The sequence below is a fragment of the Microcaecilia unicolor genome, chromosome 2 (genome assembly GCF_901765095.1).
Source record: "Microcaecilia unicolor chromosome 2, aMicUni1.1, whole genome shotgun sequence".
Taxonomy (NCBI): Eukaryota; Metazoa; Chordata; class Amphibia; order Gymnophiona; family Siphonopidae; genus Microcaecilia; species Microcaecilia unicolor.
Genome location: NC_044032.1, coordinates 478376503 through 478397363, shown reverse-complemented (window position 1 = coordinate 478397363; position 20861 = coordinate 478376503). Strand labels below are relative to the sequence as shown.

At 42.2% G+C, this 20861-nt stretch overlaps 1 protein-coding gene across 1 annotated transcript in view; it reads right to left on the bottom strand.

Annotated features, from left to right (window-relative positions):
* POLR1A (RNA polymerase I subunit A) overlaps positions 1–20861 on the bottom strand; it is a 267806-nt gene that overhangs the window by 124822 nt on the left and 122123 nt on the right. The window contains exons 19-21 of the mRNA XM_030191063.1: positions 17427–17525; positions 16921–17073; positions 11151–11233 (exon numbers count right to left, since the gene is read on the bottom strand). Coding sequence (XP_030046923.1) covers positions 11151–11233; positions 16921–17073; positions 17427–17525 — 335 coding nt within the window. The remainder of the gene's footprint in view (positions 1–11150; positions 11234–16920; positions 17074–17426; positions 17526–20861) is intronic.

Below are 20861 nucleotides of genomic sequence, written 5' to 3'. Positions count from 1 at the left end.
ATTTGAGGCTGGCATAGAGGCTGGAAAAAAAGTTTTTAAAGTGGGGGTTTTTTTGGTGGGAGGGGGTTAGTGACCACTGGGGGAGTCCGGGGAGGTCATCCTCGATTCCCTCCAGTGGTCATCTGGGCAGTTGGGCCACTTTTTTGGGACTTGTTCGTGAAAAAAAGGGTCCAAAAAAAGTGACCCAAAATCGCGGTAAAAATGCCTTTTTTTTTTCCCGATTATCAGCTAAAGACGCCCATCTCTCCTCGGCTGATAACCACGCCCCAGTCCCGCCTCCACCATGCCTGACACGCCCCCATCAACTTTATTCGTTTCCGTGACGGAGTGCAGCTGGAAACGCCCAAAATCGGCTTTCGATAATACCGATTTGGGCGCCTTTGCGAGAAAAACGCCCATCTCCCGATTTGGGTCGAAATATAGGCGTTTTTCTCTTTCGATTATAAGCTGGATAGTGTACTACTTACAATGTCAACACAATACATAATAGAATATTTTAATTGACAGTGAAGGGTAAAGCAAAGATGTAACATATAAATAAATAAGAGAGTAAGAAGAGTTAGAAATTAAAGGTGACTGATTTCAAGAAAGTTGCACATGAGGTCAGAAAGATGGTTAAATATCTCAGCTAGGGTAGGAGTGGATAAACATGTCCTGCTGTAGTATGTGCAGTAAAAAAAAAAATTCTGTTGTAACTACTGTAAATTGAGGCTTTTTGAGGAAGCATATTGTTCATACAGATTCTCAGAACATGTTTATGCTTACAAAACTAGTACTACCTTCCCATATCCTGAAGAGGACCAAGATAAGCACACATGAAATATGAATAGAATGGCTGGCATTAGAGGGTGCAAACAGGACAACTGCTCTAAGCCCTATGCCAGAGGGAAACTAAAACCTACCCAAAGAAAGTGCACCCATGGGAATACAGTCCCTCCAGAAATGGGTAGGGAAACGTATGCCTTAGCTTCTACATTTTGACAGACGTGCTACATACTTAAGCATTTCTGCAAGGATACAAGACACCTGTCCAACTGACACTCTAGATAATAATGGTACAGATTCCATTTACTTAATAAATGCACAATGGTGGAAAATAATCTTGTTGACAAGGTTAAGCAATATTGGTATAGGTGTTGTTTTAAATTGAGTTCAGGGCTTCTTAGCATCTTGTAGTTATAGGGTGCAAAAATGGTAATCTCTCAGAAACTGGGAGCCCTGGTTGCAGCGTGCCAAAGGGCTCCCCACTGTTGCCTCTACTGTTTAACATATTACTTGCACCTCTTGCAACTTAATGTAAACTTTTCTATATATGCAGATGATATTTCCATTTTACTGCCCATAACTAGTGATTGCCATACTGAACGACATCACTAGATCCGTTACACTAAAAATCTGGATTACTTTCCAACGTTTAAAATTAAACTGTGATTAAAAAATAAAAATTGTTATGGCTTGGCAATTGAAACCTCTCCCATATCCTCAACAGTTTTTTAATGGAAGCAATTCTTTTCAATTTGAGTTATGCTCAACAATCTTGGGTGTGGAATTAGATAGAATGCTAACTTTTAATGTACACATTAAATCTATGATAAGTAAATCTTTTTATATGCTGAGGAAGCTTAGGTCTGTTTGTAGCTTTTTTGAGCCTAATAAATTCAGAATCGTAGTCTAGTCACTCATTCTGTCAAGGCTCTATTACTACAATATACTGAATATAGTAAATCACTAAATTAAAAGAGTACAATTAGTTTAGAACATGGCAGCTAGATTAATATAATTGGTGAGCAGATATTAGTCTCCCAGTCGCTTACTTAAAGAATTGCACTGGCTACCTATTCCAGCTCGAACAAGTTTAAACTGTGTATACCGATCTTTAAAATCTCAAATGTAATGGTACAGTCATATCTATGCAACTTAGCTATTTTGTTACACAATTTGATGGTAGGTAGAACCTGAAATCGATGTTTATTTATTTGGATTTATTTACCGCCTTTTTGAAGGAATTCACTCAAGGTGGTGTACATGCTTCCCCCCCCCATAATTCAGATTAAAGTCAAAAAGAATTTTTGTTTCTTCTATTCAATATCAGGCAGCTCTTAATAATTATGAAATATTTCTTAAAGCCTTGAAAACTTTCTCTTTGCAAAGTATATTACTGAAGATGACTAGGTAGTGGATCTTGTATGGAATTTCCTGTTGTAAACAATATTATGTCTGTTTAGCTTCCTGTCTAATTTTGCTGGCTTTTTTCTACTGTAATCCGCTGTGAATCAATACATGGTATCTGCGGAATATAAGGCACGAGTAACTACAAAGAAAAAAATTCACCAGCATAAACAGATACTACACCAGTTATACTGTCAGTCACACTCAGTAAATCATACACCAGGTTTAACAGTGCTTAATTCTAAGATTTCTCTGTTGGCTGTGGCCAAAAAAGCAACCAGGATGCTAAGAATTATTAGGAAAGGGATGCAAAATAAGTGCAAGAATATTATAATGCTTCTGTATCCCTCTATGGTGCAACCTCACCTTAACTGCATTCAATTCTGGTAGCCGTATCTCAAAAAAAGGTATAGCGGAATTAGAAAAGGTTCAAAGAAGAGTGATCAAAATAATAAAATGGGATGGAACTCTTCCCATATGAGGAAAAACTAAAGAAGTTAGGCCTCTTCAGCTTGTAAAAGAGGCAGCTGAGGGGAGATATGACTGAGGTCTACAAAAGCCTGAGTGGAGTAGAATGGGTAAAAGTGAACCAATTTTTCATTCTTTCAGAAAGTACAAAGACCAGGGGCCACTCAATGAAATTACAGGGAAATACTTTTAAAATAAATAGGAGGAAATATTTTTTCTCTCAATGAATAGTTAAGCACTGGAACTCATTGCTGGAGGATGTTAACTGCGGTTAGTGTGTCCGAGTTTAAAAAAGGTTTGTACAAGTTCCTGGAGGAAAAGTCCATAGTTTGTTATTGAGATGGACATAGGGAAAGCCACTGCTTGCCCTGGGATTGGTAGCATGGGGCTAACTGGGTTTCTGCCAGGTACTTGTGACTTGAATTGACCACTGTTGGAAGCAGGATACTGGGCTAGATGGACCATTTATCTGACCCAGTATGGCTGTTCTTATGTTCTCTCATATTTTTGGGACCAAATCAAATAAGGTAGATTACGACTAAAACTGAGATATTGAGGCATATTTTCAAAGCACTTAGCCTTCCAAAGTTCCATAGGTTTCTATGGAACTTTGGAAGGCTAAGTGCTTTGAAAATATGCCTCAATGTGGGCTAACAGCCAAAGAGAAAGCAGAAATTTTTCAGTCCCATACTCCGTGTTACAGTGCAACACTCTACCATAAAAGTTCAGAGCAAGACAAACTGAATTCAAATGTTTGCCTGTTCCCTCTCTCACATAAATATACACTAAAAAAAATAAAAAATTCAAAGTAAGAGGGGGGTGTGGGGGTGAAGTGACATCACCGGTGTGAATGGTCATGCTGGAGTGAAGCTCCATCAGGGGCAGTGCTGTTTTTATGCTATAAATTCCTCCACGGGCATCCTTTTCTTGCTGTGAAGTGTCTGATTTCTCTCCTATCACTGCAATGACCACATGGCAAAAGCTGATGTACTAAAAATTCACAGATGGCCAGACTAGCTCGAGAGCGCAGAATGCAGCTAGCCCTAGCAAGAAATCTTAAGATGGTGGCGATGTCAGGGCCTTGCTCTATAGAAAGCCCAGTGGAATTATCCAGTGGTGACAAGAGCTTATGGAACTCAAGTCGGATGTACATTCTATCTGAGCAGACATTAAGCATGCAATTGCTGAAATTAAACAGGACTTGGTGAAAATTAGAATCGACGAAGTTGTGAAGGAGGTGGATGACACCAGCAGGTGGTGATTACTATACAAAAAGGAAAGATGGAACAATGGGACAAAATCAAGGAACGAATCGCACCTGGTGATCTAATCTAAGACTTCGGGATGTACCAGAAGAAGAGACCTTCAGAGACTCTATGCAGATGGTAAGGGATATTTGCCAGGATCTACTACGCAGGCACAATGGGACACAACACACACATAAACAGCTCATTAATCTAATGAATGACTTTTCCTTGGCCGAACTATGGCAGTCTATACCCTGCAAGTAGGGACTATTCTTTCTATTCTCCCTGCCATGAGAGTTATTCCTCTTGGAGGATCCTTATTGGTTACAAAATCTGGTTGATGTGTGTACTGGCTCCCTGACATGGTCAGATCACACCCCTGTGTGGGTTACTTTCCAAACTTGGACTTCTCTCTCATGGGCATGTGGCCCAAGAGAGCCATTAATGAATATTTGGAGTTTAATAATATGTGGGGAGAGGGGGGATGTAAAGAATGATATTTTTTTGGTAAGGTTTAAAGATAGTTATATGGAGAGTTTTTATTAAATGGGGGGTGGCTTAGGAGGAAGCAGAAAATAGCTAGGCAACGGGAACTGTTGGTGAAAATTGAGAGACTGGAAAATCAACATAAAACAGGGAAGCTCAAGGATTGCATTACAAACATTGTGACAATTGTAACTCGAACTTAATCAGCTTCAGATAGATGAGACAGCACATAATCTCCAGATAATCCAACAAATGCATTATGAATTTGGAAATAAGGTGGACTGGTAGCTGGGAAATTAAAACAGAGGCAAAAAGAATTGGCTATTCTTAAAATTAAGGGGGAGGGGGAAACCTGTTATAAGGAAAAAGATATTCAGAGGTGTTTTGTACAGTTTTATAAACATCTATACAGTCAGGAATCCAAGGTTACCAAGGATACCATTAGCAAGTATTTAGAAAATAGCCAGTGGTGTGCTGGTGCCAGCTCGCACCGGCATGCAAGAGCCGCTTGTTAAATTTTGACAGCTCTTGCGAGCCGGTTGTTGGCTCCATTGCACGAGGTAAGCATGGCAGGAGGGCGCCATGCTTACCTCCCCTCCCGCTCCCATCCATGTCTAGCGATGTCCTTCGCCCCCACCCTCCCCTCCCGCTCCCATCCGTCAGTTTCAATTACCTCCCTCAAAGCGCCGCCTTATTTAAAGCCCTGCTGCCCGTCTCCAGCTGCCTTCCCTGCTTGCTTCTGAGGAGTTTGCGCCCTTAGTCCCGCCTTCTGATGTCATTTCCTTTTCCCGTGACGGCGGGACTAAGGGCGCAAACTCCTCAGAAGCAAGCAGAGAAGGCAACTGGAGACGGGCAGCAGGGCCTTAAATAATGCGGTGCTTCGAGGGAGGTAATTGAAACTGACGGATGGGAGCGGGAGGGTGGGGGCGAAGGACATCGCTAGACATGGATCGGAGCGGGAGGGCAGGGGAGAGAATTGCTGGGCATAGATGGGCAGAGGGGGCAGGGGAGAGAAGAGAATTGCTGGGCATGGATGGGCAGAGGGGGGCAGGGGAGAGAAGAGAATTGCTGGGCATGGATGGGTAGAGGAGGGCAGGGGAGAGAAGAGAATTGCTGGGCATGGATGGGTAGAGGAGGGCAGGGGAGAGAAGAGAATTGCTGGGCATGGATGGGTAGAGGAGGGCAGGGGAGAGAAGAGAATTGCTGGGCATGGATGGGTAGAGGAGGGCAGGGGAGAGAAGAGAATTGCTGGGCATGGATGGGTAGAGGAGGGCAGGGGAGAGAAGAGAGTTTCAGGACATGGATGGAGGGGAGGGATGGGAGAGAGAAGAAATGCTAGACATGGAGGGAAGATAGAGGAAGGAGATTAGATGAGGGAAAAGGAAGTGAGGAGAGAAACTGCACATGGATAGGCAGAAGCTGGATCCACTGTACAGTCAAGTCTGCAGAGGACCAGAAAAGAAGAAGAAAGAAGGAAAGAAAAGAAAAAATGGAAAGGAAGCCCTGGAAACTCAAGGGAACAGATAGAGAGCAGCAAAATCAGATACTGGGCCAGCATGATCAGAGAAACAAAGTCACCAGACAACAAAGGTAGAAAAAAATAATTTTATTTTCATTATAGTGTTTGGAATATGTCCACTTTGAGAATCAGGTGCTGAACATTAAAAGTTTATATTTATTTACTTATTTATGGCATTTTATCCCATATTAAACATGAATTAGATTGGAACCTGGGATCATTTATTTTTTTTTCCTGGAGAGAGTAATGCATTGCCCCCCCCCCCCCCCCCCCCCCGGCTATAGCCAGCTCTGCAATTTGGGGGGGGGGCGCAGTGGTGGATGGGGGGGCGCCCAGTTGGACCGGGGAGAGAGCCTGTTAAACGTTTACCAGCACACCACTGAAAATAGCTCTTTACCCAGAATATCTGGCACTTTGCAGAACCAGCTAGAAACTGACATCACAGCCCAAGAGATTTGTACAAATATCAGACACTTACCTGCTGGCAAGGCGCCTGGGCTGGATGGATTTTCCTCAGGATTTTATAAAACGTTTGTGGTTCAACTGGTGCCCTTGCTTACTAGGGTGTTTAAAGGTGTACACGATGGGGAGGCACTGCCAGACACTATGAAAATGGCTGGGATTACAATCTTGTGTAAGGTGGGGAGAGATAGTGTTCTATGCAGGTCATATCAGCCTCTCTCTCTCGAGTTGCTAGCGGATAGACTGTCTCCTCTTCTCCCTACTATTGTGTACCCAGATCAAACCAGGCTTGTGGCTGGGAGACAGATAATTTTTATTTATTTTTGTTACATTTGTACCCCGCACTTTCCCACTCATGGCAGGCTCAATGCGGCTTACATGGGGCAATGGAGGGTTAAGTGACTTGCCCAGAGTCACAAGGAGCTGCCTGTGCCTGAAGTGGGAATCAAACTCAGTTCCTCAGGACCAAAGTCCACCACCCTAACCACTAGGCCACTCCTCTACTCTAATGTGAAAAAGGCTGTATATTCCATCTCGGTTGAGAAGAGACAGGGATTTCGAGCTATGCTTTTGTCTTGGTTTGGTAGAATGAGGGCCTTGCCTGATATCTATACTTATTTCAATACCTCCCTATATATATCCCAAAGCAAACTTGCAACAATGACAACAGAATATTACTTGCTTTATTTGGAAGGGACCCTCCCCCCGCATCACATTTTGCCTTCTTCGCGAGCATAAAAAGGAGGGTGGTATAGGTGTTCATAATTATTATAAAAATGCATAAAATTGCCATATATAGGACTGGCAATTACGGAAGGAACAGAAAAGGTATGTGCGACTGGAACAAGCACTACGGGGTCAAGCTAATTTAAGTTATTTAATTTGAACTAGAAAAGGACTACATATGGGGTTTGAGATCGTTAATCCAAAACATATATTAGCTATACGGTGGAAGGTGTGCGAAGGAGGTGTGAGAGGACAAGAGGGCCTAAGTCGTTGTTTACTCCTTTCAACTAGGAACTAGCCCATAGAGGAAGAAGGGTGTAGATATGGAAATGAGATTGGACACTTATGGTCTAGATTTTTGTCATCAGTTACTAGATCAAGGCTACATTAAATCTTTCACACCACTACAGGCAGAGTTTGACCTACCCACACTGAATTTTATAATTAAGGATATATCTGAGTCAAAATGCATGGGCTACAGTATAGAGCAGGTCAATGAATAAGTGGAAAGAACTGTGGCTGTTACACCTAGGGGCCAAGGGCTTAATATCTTCTATAAATGCTCTATGCGTATCCTCTGGTTTTTGTAGGCTTCCCTATATGCTGGGTTGGGAACAAGACCTTGGGGTGAAATACTCAGATTCCCAGTGGAAGGATATACTATTGAATGCCCATAAATTCTTGGCTGCTGCCAGTATTAAAGAGGCCAATGTAAAAGTTATAATGTGCTAACACCTCTCAAGTGTTCGACTATAGAAATTAAATTTGATATCATCAACTCCTGCGCATTTATGTGGCATACATGCACAGGAGGTAAGTCTCTTTCATTTGAAAGGAAGCTCTGGAATGAGAGGGAATAGGATGAAGGTGAAAGAGGATAGACTCAGAAGAAATGCTTCTTTGTGGAAAGGGTGGTGAATTCGTGGAACGGCCTCCTAGTGGAATTGGTGGAGACAAAAAAAAATGAAAACACTATCTGAATTCAAGACAGCTTGGGACAAATACATAGGATGTCTAAGGGAGTGACAGGGAGAGTAGATGGCATGGATAAGCAGACTGGACAGGCCATATGGTCTTTATCTGCCTACACTTTTCTCTGTGGCCCTTTTACAAAGGTGTATTAGGCTCTACACTCATGCCTTGCGCGCCAAAATGAGACTACCACCAGGCTACCTCACCCCCCCCCCCCCCACCCTTTGCGGTAATTTCAGATTCGCCATGCACCCATAACAACTGGATGATTTATTTATTTCCCCCAGTGCGCAGCCTTTCCGGCGGTTTATCGGCAGTTGGAGTGCGTCGACTGGTTACCACACGTGTAGCATGTGTGCCCTTTCCACTAGATCAACGGGTGGCATTAAGGGCTCAGTCCAGTTTTACCGCATGCCCTTTTCAAGTCCCATTTTAAAAAGCCCTTTTTTGCAGACGCGATAAAAACTGGCCCTGAACGTACCCAAAACACGCACCTCACTATCGCAGGTCACTTTGTACCGTGATTATTAAAAGGCCCTCAATGTTTCTAAATGCTGAAGAGGATGTGGAAGGACGGGTACTCTTATTTCATTTAAGGTGGGTATGCGAAGTTGCTCAGTTTTGGGGGAAGGTGGCACAAGAAATGTCCAGGATATTCAAGCAGCCCTTTACTTTAGAGCCTGCAATTTGTCTGCTAGGAGTGGACAGACATCATTCATCCCTGGGGCTCCAAGTTCATTTATGCTACTTAGTGGCAAGAAGGGTTCTGGCTTGTTGCTGGAAGACCTCTGCTGCCATTTCATTAGATATCTGGAACGGATGTTTACAAAATATGGTTCTTATGGAAGTTTTAACTGCCAGAAGGCTAAATAAGGGCCCTAAAGAGTGAGCTAGGGAGGTTTGGGGGGAATTATTGAGGAGAGTTTATGTTGGGGGAGTTTATGGGGAGATCTACTGATGGCTGCATATTAAGCTGTGAATGTTATCATAGTTGCTATGTTCAGGGACATTTTTGTACAATACTGCTGTGTGTTATTTGATGGATGGTGGAACCATTATGTTTTGTTACATTTGAAAAACATCAATAAAAATGTTAATACAAAATAAAAATCAAAGTAAAATTGCAGAGTATATAAAATTAATACTTTTTGAAAAGGCTCAGAATCCTTCTATGGCCTCAACCACAGAAAGTATGCAAGCTCCAGATGGCACAAACTAATGACATCCTATGGAGGGTGTCACAACCCACAGTTTGGGAAGATCTACTTTAGAACGCCACCAGAAAGACACAAACCAAACAGTTAAACATAAACAGTTAAAAGCAAAATTAAAAAAAAAAAAAATCACAAATAAGGCTAAAAAAGATTATGGCAAAACAGAAGGCTGAGGAAGCTTACGTGCACCAAGATCTTTTATACCTCCAGTAAACTTTCCTTCGCCTTGTAATCCTTTAACCGATAGGCACAAAGCAGCCTAACTCCTTTTTTAAGCTTGTTTCTAGGTATTCTTCTTACTCTTACAACACTAACAGTGAGGCTGGGACATCATGTTTCCAAGGAGCCTTCAATAGTTGTAAGGTTGCAACAATCTGCATTGTGATTGCTCAGAAACCAGTGCACTAGCTAGTGCTAAATTCACTAGAACTCCAGTCCTGACTACTGTTCCCTCTAAGGTGTGCACATTTGTGACCATGCAGCACTGCATCCCAGGACATGCACAACAGAGAACTGCAGAAGAAGACGCTAGAGTTCATAACATCACTGTTGTTCTGTGTCAGCACTGCGGGTTTGTTGAAACCTTGGACACACTTTGCAGGGCTGATCTTGTGCTACATTGGATCAGCACACAGGAAATGCCGGCTATGAGTTTTGAACAAGCTCCTGTTGGCCAGCACAGAGCAGCAGAAGTGGGAAAAACTCCAAAGGCAGGTGCAAGCATGAAGCAGTGGGAGCAGGTCAAAGGAAAAAGAGGTTAATATGCATGAGGGATGATTTAGAAACAAAGGAATAGGGGAGGGAGGCAAGGGATGGGAGAGATAATAAGTACAAGAGAAGTAGAGAAAATAATGGAATGAAGACAAAGGTAAGCGCTCTGGTCCCTGATGGTGGACTACAGGCATCAGTAAGGGGGTCAAGCTACGTCAGAAACTGTTCACAAGGGAGAGAGCCCCTCCTCAACCTGCAAAAATCATGTGCCCAGAAGTAGGGAACACCACCACATGCCCTAGATAAAATTACAGGGAACATCGGGCCTGTCTGAGGAGTACAGGCAGTCAACATCCTGTTCCACCTTCTGAAGAGTATCCTGTGGTCATACTTACCAGAGCTTTCAGGAAACTGACAGTTAAGTAAACTTTAATTAAACAGTGATAATTAAGTTACTTTCTCCTTTTCATGTTTGCTGCCTACAACTTTTATATTTCACTGAAATCTCTTTTTTCCCAAATGAACTGCTTAGTTTGCTAGCCCTGGGTCTGTGTCTGATCAGCAACCCCAGCATTCTTATGTGGTCGGTAGGTGCACTTCTTCAAACTGTGCGACCCCCAAGGATTTGTGTGGGTCTCAGTTTCCCTAGAAACCATCAGGGAATAGCTTGTAGGGCAAGGTATTGAAACCAAATAAAAAATAGAGGCACGAACCAACAAAAAGCCCACAAATGTATGAAGAAGAGTTTGTTTAAAACACAACACACAGTCCAACACAGTATGGTAAAAGTCACTTTTATTCAAACAAGCCTGACACATCACTGACGAGGAGTTTCATTATCCTTTTTCATCAGGTGGTTTACTAATTCAACGTACTTGAAGATAAATTGCATAAAGCTACAGGACAACTGTTTATACCCCTGATGCAGGTGTAAGCTGAAACGCGGTCACGTCAGGCTCCTTTGAATAAAAGTGACTTTCACCATATCGCGCTGGGCAAGGTATTTACCCAAAGCCAGGCAGGAACCCAGCTACTGGGTGGGATAGTGGTTGCTAGTGTAGGGGCATTCGTGCAGAGCCCTCCAATTTTCCACGGGGTCAGCCCTGTGTGAGTAATAGCGGTAGCATTACAGTATTACATGACAACAATAAATGATAACACAGCTAAGACTCTTACCTCTGAAGGTATCCAGAGCGACTGGTTTTGACAGCAGTGTCAACAAGACCCTCCCTACCGGCCATACAGTGAAAGAAGAATTCCTTAAATAAAAATAAGACCATGATAACATATAGAAAGACAGCAAGGCCTATAAGCAAGTTAAAAACCAGAAGAGACCTGAGATTGCACTGAAATTCTACTAGTGACACACTATGGGGCTGAAGCAGAAAACCACACACAGATGCCTCAGCATGCGACTTCTACTGCAAATTTAATTTCACGCCATATAGAAAGGAAATGATATGAAACTTTTATGCACATAAAATAAACCTGCATGTGAATCAGGGGAAGCCTGCCTGATACATGTACACAAAGGTTTTGTGGTTAAGCGTGGCTTCTTGAGTGCATATCCTAACATAATGAAAGTGCCATCACACATTGGAGCCTGTGCATCTACTCACATAATATCAGCCTCACAAAAATTTCTCGTGAGGTTGATATTTATGCATAGACAGGCGCTGATGTGTGCTGCCACTTTCGTTTTTGTTTGGACACATGTATGAGATCTGTACTTGCCACATGTACGGGCACTTCTTTCTGCTTGTAGAGGAAAACAACTATTAATTCCTCTCTGCTAACCCTTCTACATTGCCCTGATCTTGGCGAAAATATCACAGATTATGCGCATGTCAAAAGCCACTATTTCCTTCTCTGCATTGCAGGGTACACTTAATAGGCTCATAATGAATGGAATATGTGGCCATGTCTTCCATGTGCATTAACACCCACGCTCAACCCCTCTCTGCATTGCATAGCAAGTAACATGTGCATATCTCCCACGATAATGATGCAGTTAGGCTCGTGGTAGCTTTCTGCATCGGCCCCAGTGTGTCCAGCACCAACTGCAAGTGCAAGGTAATTATCTCTACATATTGAATATGAGTATTCCATGAATCAACAACATGCTCTTACGTTACCCTCCCCCAAGTGCAGGATGCCGACACTCTTCCTAAGTATCAGACTGTTGGGATTCTATCTGAATTAAAGACGTTACTTGAGTTTACATTGATGGAATATCCCCTCAAAGACAAGTTAAGAGGTTTTAAACAACTCCCTTTGACTAAGTTTATTTATGTGCCCATTAACATGGTAAAACCAGTACTTGACACACAACTGAGATCACAAGTGATGGAGGAGAAACTTGCAGAGCTAGCCTTCCTTCTCTTATTCTTTTCCTTTTGTGCTTGTATGTGCTTGGTTTACAGCCTTTGGGCAGTTAAATGACATGGAGGGGCAATTTCGATATGACATCTAAGTCTGAATTTGGACGTTTTATAAAAACCCACTACTCCTAACTGTACACCACTACCATTGCTCTTACAGGTGAAGGGAGCACCAATATGTGGGTACAGTGGGTTTCTGGTGGGTTTTGGAGGGCTCACAGTTTCCTCCACAAGTGTAACAAGTAGGGGGAGGTAGAAGCCTGGGTCCACCTGTCTGCAGTGCACTGCACCACTACTAGACTACTCAAAGGACCTGCATGCTATTCTAATGGACCTGAGTATAACGTGTGAGGCTGGGATAAAGGCTAGCAAGTAATATTTTTAATCACATTTTTGGGGGGGGGTGGGATGGTATAGTGACCACTGGGGGAGTAAGGGGAGGTGATCCCCGATTCCCTCCAGTGGTCATCTGGTCATTTGGGGCACCTTTTGTGTGGAGTGGAGGAGTAGCCTAGTGGTTAGTGCTGTGGACTTTGATCCTGGGGAAGTGGGTTCAATTCCCACTGCAGCTATTTTTTATAAAAACAGGTCTAGCTCAAAACGTCTAAGTTTTAGTCCTGGACGTTTTTGTTTTGTTCCACTATGGCTGAAAAACATCTAAGTCCTAGGAATGCCCAGGTTCCGCCTTGAACATGCCCCTGGCACGCCCCCTTGAGATTTGGACGTACTTCTGAAGGACTTCAGAGAAAAACGTCTAAAAATAGGTTTTGAAAATACTGATTTGGACGTTTTTGTGAGAAAAACGTCCAAATGCAGACTTAAGACACTTTTTGGATGTTTTTCTCTTTTGAAAATGAGCCTGAAAGCTGCCTCCATCTGACCCTGTGTGTATCCTCCTAACTGCTGAGGTCTACTTTACAACTTTTAAAGTTGCATTTTAGGATATTCTTCTACCCAGTGTACGGTCTTCCCTGTGATCCATGTCCATTTTTCAGTTGGCCATAGAGCACAAATGCAAGATTTCTGATGTGGAGGAGTAGCCTAATGGTTCAAGTTGTGGGCTAAGAACCAGGGAAGCCAAGGTTTGAATGCTACTGATGCTTATTGTGATCTTGGGCAAGTCACTTAAGCAGTGGGGGATTCAGGTATAAACTTTTTGTAAGCCCTCTGGGAACAGGAAAAAAAACTACTGTATCTGAATGTAACTCACCTTGAGCTAGTACTGAAAACGGGTGAGCTAAAAACCAAAACCCATTAATCTCTTCCTGTCCCCTGAAATTGAGTTTTTACCACCATTCCCTCCAAACTAGAAATCTGGCACCTGTTGAAAACTCTGTCTTGGCACCTTGTACTGCAGATGGATCTCAGGGCATGCTGGTGAAATTGGTCAAGTTGCTAGTGCAGTACAGCATCCAAGATTCATATCCATACAGCAGTATGAACAGTGCTATTACCTGGTGAACTTAGATCGTAATGGGTAGTTTAGCCCTCTTATATCCTATAGATCAGTGGTTTTCAATCCAGTTCTCAGGGACCACCTGGCCAGTCAGTTTTTCAGGATATCCACAATAAACATGCATGAGATAGTGCAAGTCTTACTATACAATCCAGGCTATGAAAACGTGCCTGTCTTCCAGCATGTGGGCTACTAATGCTGAATTCACAACAAGTACCTGATCACTGATTTCAACACTATGAAGTGCACTGTGGATATCACAAGACAAACAATCCAACACTTGTTCATGACCGAATGTAAACTCCCCAATTCCACTGGAATAATAAGGGTGGGGCAGTAGAAGCAGTCTGCTGCGGGTGCAGGAAGCAAGGGGGTGCGCTGAGCAGTTGCGAGATTGATGGCTCTGCCGGTCCCCTGCTCTTTTAACATCAACTTCCTGTTCCAGGGCAGGGGGCCAGCAATAGCCAACAACCGTGTGACTGGTCAGTGCACCCCCTTGCTCAAAGGAGGAAGGGTGCGAGGGATGCCCCAGGAGGAAGTGGGTGCTTCATCCCCGGAAGCAGTATGACACACTGGGAGGAGGAGGAGGGTGTTCCACCCCTGGAGCAACCAAGATAGGTACGCCACTGCCCAATTCATACATTGGAAGGTGCCCATGAGCACTATGGAAAAGACAAGAGCTGGTACTGATATAGCCCTGCTTTGTAAAATTTGAGACAGAGAAGGAATAAGAAAATTCAGCACATTCCTGAACCTTGGTCAGTATCATTTCATGGATAATCTGATAGTGTATAACAAACTTCTCTCTAAGCAGCCACATTGTGTAGTATATTCTACAAGTCACTGAAGTTGATTACTTTGATAGAAAACAATCAAACCCAGAATGTTGGGTATTATTAGGAAAGGTATGGAAAACAGGTGTGAGGATGTTGTAATGCCGTTGTATCGCTCCATGGTGCAACCGCACCTTGAGTATTGTGTCCAATTCTGGTAGCCCCATCTCAAGAAAGATATAGTAGAACTGGAAAAGGTGCAGCGAAGGGCGACTAAAATGATAGCGGGGATGGGACGACTTCCCTATGAAGAAAGACTAAGGAGGCTAGGGCTTTTCAGCTTGGAGAAGAGACGGCTGAGGGTAGACATGATAGAGGTATATAAAATAATGAGTGAAGTGGAACAGGTGGATGCGAAGCGTCTGTTTACGCTTTCCAAAAATACTAGGACTAGGGGGTATGCGATGAAACTACAGTGTAGTAAATTTAAAACAAATCAGAGAAAATGTTTCTTCACCCAACCCCATAATTAAACTCTGGAATTCGTTGCCAGAGAACATGGTGAAGGCTGTTAGCTTGGCAGAGTTTAAAAAGGGGTTAGATGGTTTCCTAAAGGACAAGCCCATAAAACCACTACTAAATGGACTTGGGAAAAATCCACAATTCCAGGAATAACATGTATAGAACGTTTGTACGTTTGGGAAGCTTTCCAGGTGCCCTTGGCCTGGATTGGCTGCTGTCATGGACAGGATGCTGGGCTCTCGATGGACCCTTGGTCTTTTCCCAGTGTGGCTTTACTTATACAGCTTCATCACCAGGAGGATGATATTCTTGCTTATGGGCAAGCTGTGACAATCCAAGAAACACCATAGCAGAGTGGAGAAGTAGTCTAATTGTTTGTGCAGTGGGCTGAGAACCAGGGGAACTGGGCTTGATTCCTACTGTGGCCCCTTGTCACCCTGGGCAAGTCACTTAACCCTCCATTGCCCCAAGTACAAAAACTGATTGTGAGCCCACTAGGGACAGAGAAAGTACCTGCATATAATAAATTAAATTGCTTTGGTTGTACCACATAAAGGCAGTATATCAATAACCTAATCATATCAAAGTAGTAGTGCTGTTGTAGAGATGTTTGAAGACAAAGCAATATCAAATACTAATATTCTAAACGAGTAAAATAAGTAAAAAAAACAGGCCATAAGAACAAACAGCATGTAAGTGGGCAAACCTTCATAACTACAAAGGGTGCAATAATACACTCTTCCTTCTCAGTTTTGGCCCTTTATATTGGAACTTTCTGCCCACAAACCAAAAAGAGAACTAAACCGTACATGTTTTAAAGTAGCCTTTAAAAAAAAAAAAAAACACCTTACCTTTTTACCTTAGCATTTAGAGAGCCATGAGGATTGGCCACTGGGGACTAGAGAGAGCACCAATATTATTCCTCTCCTTTACCTAACTTAACACAGTGCAATTAATTTTCTTTAAACTGTGTTGCACTGTTTCTTGTAAACTGCTTTGATTTATCCTTGACAAAGTCAAAAGGTGGAATATGAAATAATCAAATCCATTAAACTATACCAAATCTAGCACACTTTTACCTGTGGCCTTTGCCCCAACCTTCAAAAAGGAAAACATAAGTATACTGTTCCTTTGACAACTGCCTACAGAATGAAATTCAATGTGGACAAGTGCAGAGTGACGCACATTGGGAATAATCATCCAAATTATAACTACACAAAGCTAGGCTCCACATTAGGAGTCACCACCCAGGAAAGAAATCTAGATGTCATTACATAGTAACATAGTAGATGGTTGCAGTCCATCCAGTCTGTTCACAATTCACACTTATTTATCAATTCATGGTTAAATCAACAATGAATGTGGTATAAAATACTTGATCCTGGTCTTTCTTTGCCATTTCTGAGACAGAATATAGACGTCCCCCTGGCACTGCTCTTACGTTCCAACTACTGGAGGTGCTGTCAAAGCCCACTCCAGCTGATCCTTAACAGTCTTGCCATATACGGGACACAGACCGTAAAAGTGTGCCTGGCACTGGCCTTAGCTACTATCTGGATAAATTCTGGCCCTCAACTAATTTGAAACAGGTAAACTTTGGCCAGAAAACTGGATGCATGGTAAAATGTGTTAGCCTGCAGAGTTTTTTTTTTCTCTTGAAACTCATCACCGGGTGCTGACTGGTCGAACAGCCTTGAATATTGACCTTTGTTCAGCCATGTGACTTAAGACATCCACTACAAACAACTAAAAAAGAAAACATAAAATGTTGCTTTGTTCATTTAACACACCCTATGCTTAGTGAAATAACTTACAGAAGGTTTGATACCGGTGAGAAATCTGCCAGTGACAAATCCACCCGACCGAGGAGAAAAGTCATACGGCTCAAAACATGGCAGCGACTTCCCAGAAGGCATCAGTGGGGGTCTCCGACCTTCTAACTCAATCTGACCCAACAGGCAAGAAATCTGTAAGAGAGGGAAGAAGCAGATTAGAAGAGTACAAAGCAACACCAACAAAAACACATACTGGCATTTTGCTTCTGAGCTAAAGTAATTATGACCAGTTCATCAGTGCCATTTCAACAAAGGAATAAAGAGGAAGGAGCCAGATCTCAGAGAAGGGACTAAAAAACAGCATTGAGTGCAGTGTCTGCGCAGGCTTCATCGCTGTAACAGTGACAGGGCAATCTGATGAACATACATAGGAGCAGAGGAAAAAGGTTCAGGTAGCTATCAAACACTGCCCCCCACCCCTTCTATGGCTGGAATGCACTTACATATTAAACAGAAACCTTTTGTTTTCTGGGCCTGTTTTGTACCTGCATGGTATTTACAGTGGATCCCTTGGCTCCAGACTGAACCATCATCTGTAAGTTGTTCTCTGGGAAGCGCCTATGAAGACCAAGAGGCATGCACACCTGAATTTTATGGTTAAGAGAGAACAAAAAAAGAAAAAAAAAAATCATTAATTCACATCATAAATATCTGCTGCTAATACACAGATGAAATTTATATGGCTTTCTCCTCAATGTTTTTTTCCCATTCTTGCCAAATCAACAAGTTAGAAAAAAATATACATAAGGGGTTGAACACCTACTTAGGGGCAAAATAACTGAAAATTAATGAAACAGGATTCATTTACCATCAGGAAAAAACAGTTGAAAGACACAGCAAATTCAAAAATGTGCCACATCAGACTGTGGATTCCAGAGAAATAAACTACCCCCCAAAAACGACCCAATGTATTTCTATGAAAGAAGCAGTTCAGCTTCCACAGCATAGAAACGCAAATAAATGAAACAGAGAATTGCTCCTCCACCCCCAACTATTCCCACCCACTAAAACTACCGCCATCTCCCCATTCCCTTCCCAACTACTCTCATCGTTCAACTACTGCACCCACTAAAACTAGCCCCCCCCATCTGTCCCTCACATGTATCCCCACCCCCAAAATCTACTCCCCAGATATCTTTCCTCCCATCTAAAACCCACCCTCTACAACTACCCCCCACACTTGAAGCAATGTGAACATGCCTATAGTTTAGCTCTAATCAACAACGTGTGTGATTGCAGATAAAGGCAGCATTGTTCTCACAGGAATGAGATGGAGCAGCCATGGGGGAAGAGGGCAAGTGACAGCTGAGATGGGAGGAGGGGAAGGAGGGAAAATGACTGCTGGGATGAGAGGGGGAAAGAGGGAAAGCAATTGTTGGGATGGGGAAGCGAGATGGAGACTGTGTTACAACAATGGCTGCCCCTCTCTCATTTTAGGACCCTTTTCCTATTTGGCGAACTGAAGGGCAGCTGAGGCCAATTACGTCTTGACAGAATGAGCTAGGATATCTTTGACAAATAAGTTAACTTCAGGTCAGAGCAGTTAAAATAAAATTAGACACACCTGAACTAGGATAATGAAGCTGCTTATCTGTACAAGGGTTCACTGCAGAGAGCAAGATAAACTGGGAACACAAATAGCCATGTCATGGGAGTTCTTGCATAGTCGCTATCTTATACCATTCCCCCCCCCCCCCCTTTTTTTTTTTTTTTTTTTTACTGCAGAGCTTAGAAGCCAATTTCCTAGGATGGCAGGTAGATAAAACTTTTTTCTTTGGATTTTCTTTGTAAAGTGGCTTTGGTATTTCAGTTGTTGTTAGAAACTCCTTTGTATTTGGTCTTATTTTATTGTCCACCAGGACTGACGATTTCTATTTGGAATAATATCTATCAAACAACTGGAGATTTAACAGCAACGTTTTCCAATCTGATTACTTTGGGAGATTTCAGTGCACAGGTAGACCAGGTGTCTGATCCCAGGAAAGTATATTTCTTATCATTTTTAGCAGATTTAGGGTTAACACAATGGGTCAGAACTCCAAAACATAGATCATATGTTAGATTTGAATATCTCATTTTAAGATATTAAAGGTACCTTAACAGATTTGAAAAGTGAACCAATTTCTTGGACAGATCATTCTGCTCTACAGTTTAGCTTAAATATGCAGGAAATTAAGAAAAAATAAATCTTCCTTTGATAGAATCTATACTTTGTGTTCTTAATTATATTGAGATAGAGAAGATGTCCTCTTTTTCATCTTTTTCCAGATAATTGTGAGCAGCTCTATCAAGCAGCAACCCAGAATGAGGTTTTGAGCAAGCTTTGGATATGGTGGCCCCAGCACAGACTAAATGCTTTCATCCAGGAAATAAGTTTTGGTATCATGATGATTTACAACTGACTAAACGTCAGTTAAGGAGAGCAAAAAAATCTTGGAGGAAGCAGCGGTCAGTCTGCCTTACACTTTTAAAAAGAGTTATAAAAGTAAAATTGGCAAAGAATTCATACTATACAAAAGTCATTAATGAAGCAACTGTTCCCGTGAAACAACTTTTTTCAATTTTTTTTAATTCTTAACTACTGAGGGACATAGGAAATTAAACAGAGTACTGCCTCAGGGCAAAGAGGTAGCAAACTTTTTTTTGCTCTAAGACTGCAACATTGCATGGTTCTTTTGCCACAGATTTACTAGAGTTAGTTGTTCCACCCTTACAGGATGAGTTATTATCTGATACGACTGTGGGTAAGTCAAGATGGACTACATTTCAATTACTATCACTGACTGTTTCTAAGATTTTTACTAAAATGCATATTTACTGTATTTTGGATCCAATTCTCTCTAAATGGTTAGCGTGGTCTAAACATGGCCTATTGGGGATAGCTTTAATAGTGGTTAATCAGAGCTTTAGTACAGGAGAGGTCCCGTTGCGTTGGAAACAGACTGTAGTTAAACCTATTTTGAAATGAAGCTCATTGGATGAACTTATTCCTTCAAACTACGGACCAGTTTCCAATCTTTGGTTTTTTTGGATACATTAACGGAGAAGGTGGTGTTAGATCAGTTGGTTTCTTTTATTGAATCCACAAATGTTCTACATCCTATGCTGGCAGGATTTCAAAAGGTCCATTGTACAGAAACCATTTTAGCAGGTTTTTTGACTGAGATATATGCAATTCTGGATAGTTTGTTGTTACATTTGTACCCCGTGCTTTCCCACTCATGGCAGGCTCAATGCGGCTTACATGGGGCAATGGAGGGTTAAGTGACTTGCTCAGAGTCACAAGGAGCTGCCTGAAGTGGGAATCGAACTCAGTTCCTCAGTTTCCCAGGACCAAAGTCCACCACCCTAACCACTAGGTCACCTAGCACTCACAGTTTCTTTGGATCTTAGTTCAGCTTTTGATCTAGTAGATCATAACTTACTTCTTCATAGGCTTTATGCCATGGGGATTGAAGGATGTTTGTTAGATTAGTTCAAATCATTTCTGGGGGGTCAACACTCAAGAAAACGATCTGGGTGTCGTTGTAGATAATACGCTGAAATCTTCTGCTCAGTGTGCAGCAGCGGCCAAAAAAGCAAATAGGATGCTAGGAATTATTAGGAAAGGGATGGTGAATAAAACCGAAAATACTATAATGCCTTAATATCGCTCCATGGTGTGTCCGTACCTTGAGTACTGCGTTCAGTTCTGGTTGCCACATTTTAAAAAAACGATACAGCATAATTAGAAAAGGTTCAAAGAAGAGTAACCAAATGGTAAAGGGGATGAACTCCTCTCGTATGAGGAAAGGCTAAAGAGGTTAGGGCTCTTCAGCTTGGAAAAAAGATGGATGAGGGGAGATATGATTGAGGTCTACAAAATCCTGAGTGGTGTAGAATGAGTAGATGTAAATCGATTTTTTTTTTACTCGTTCCAA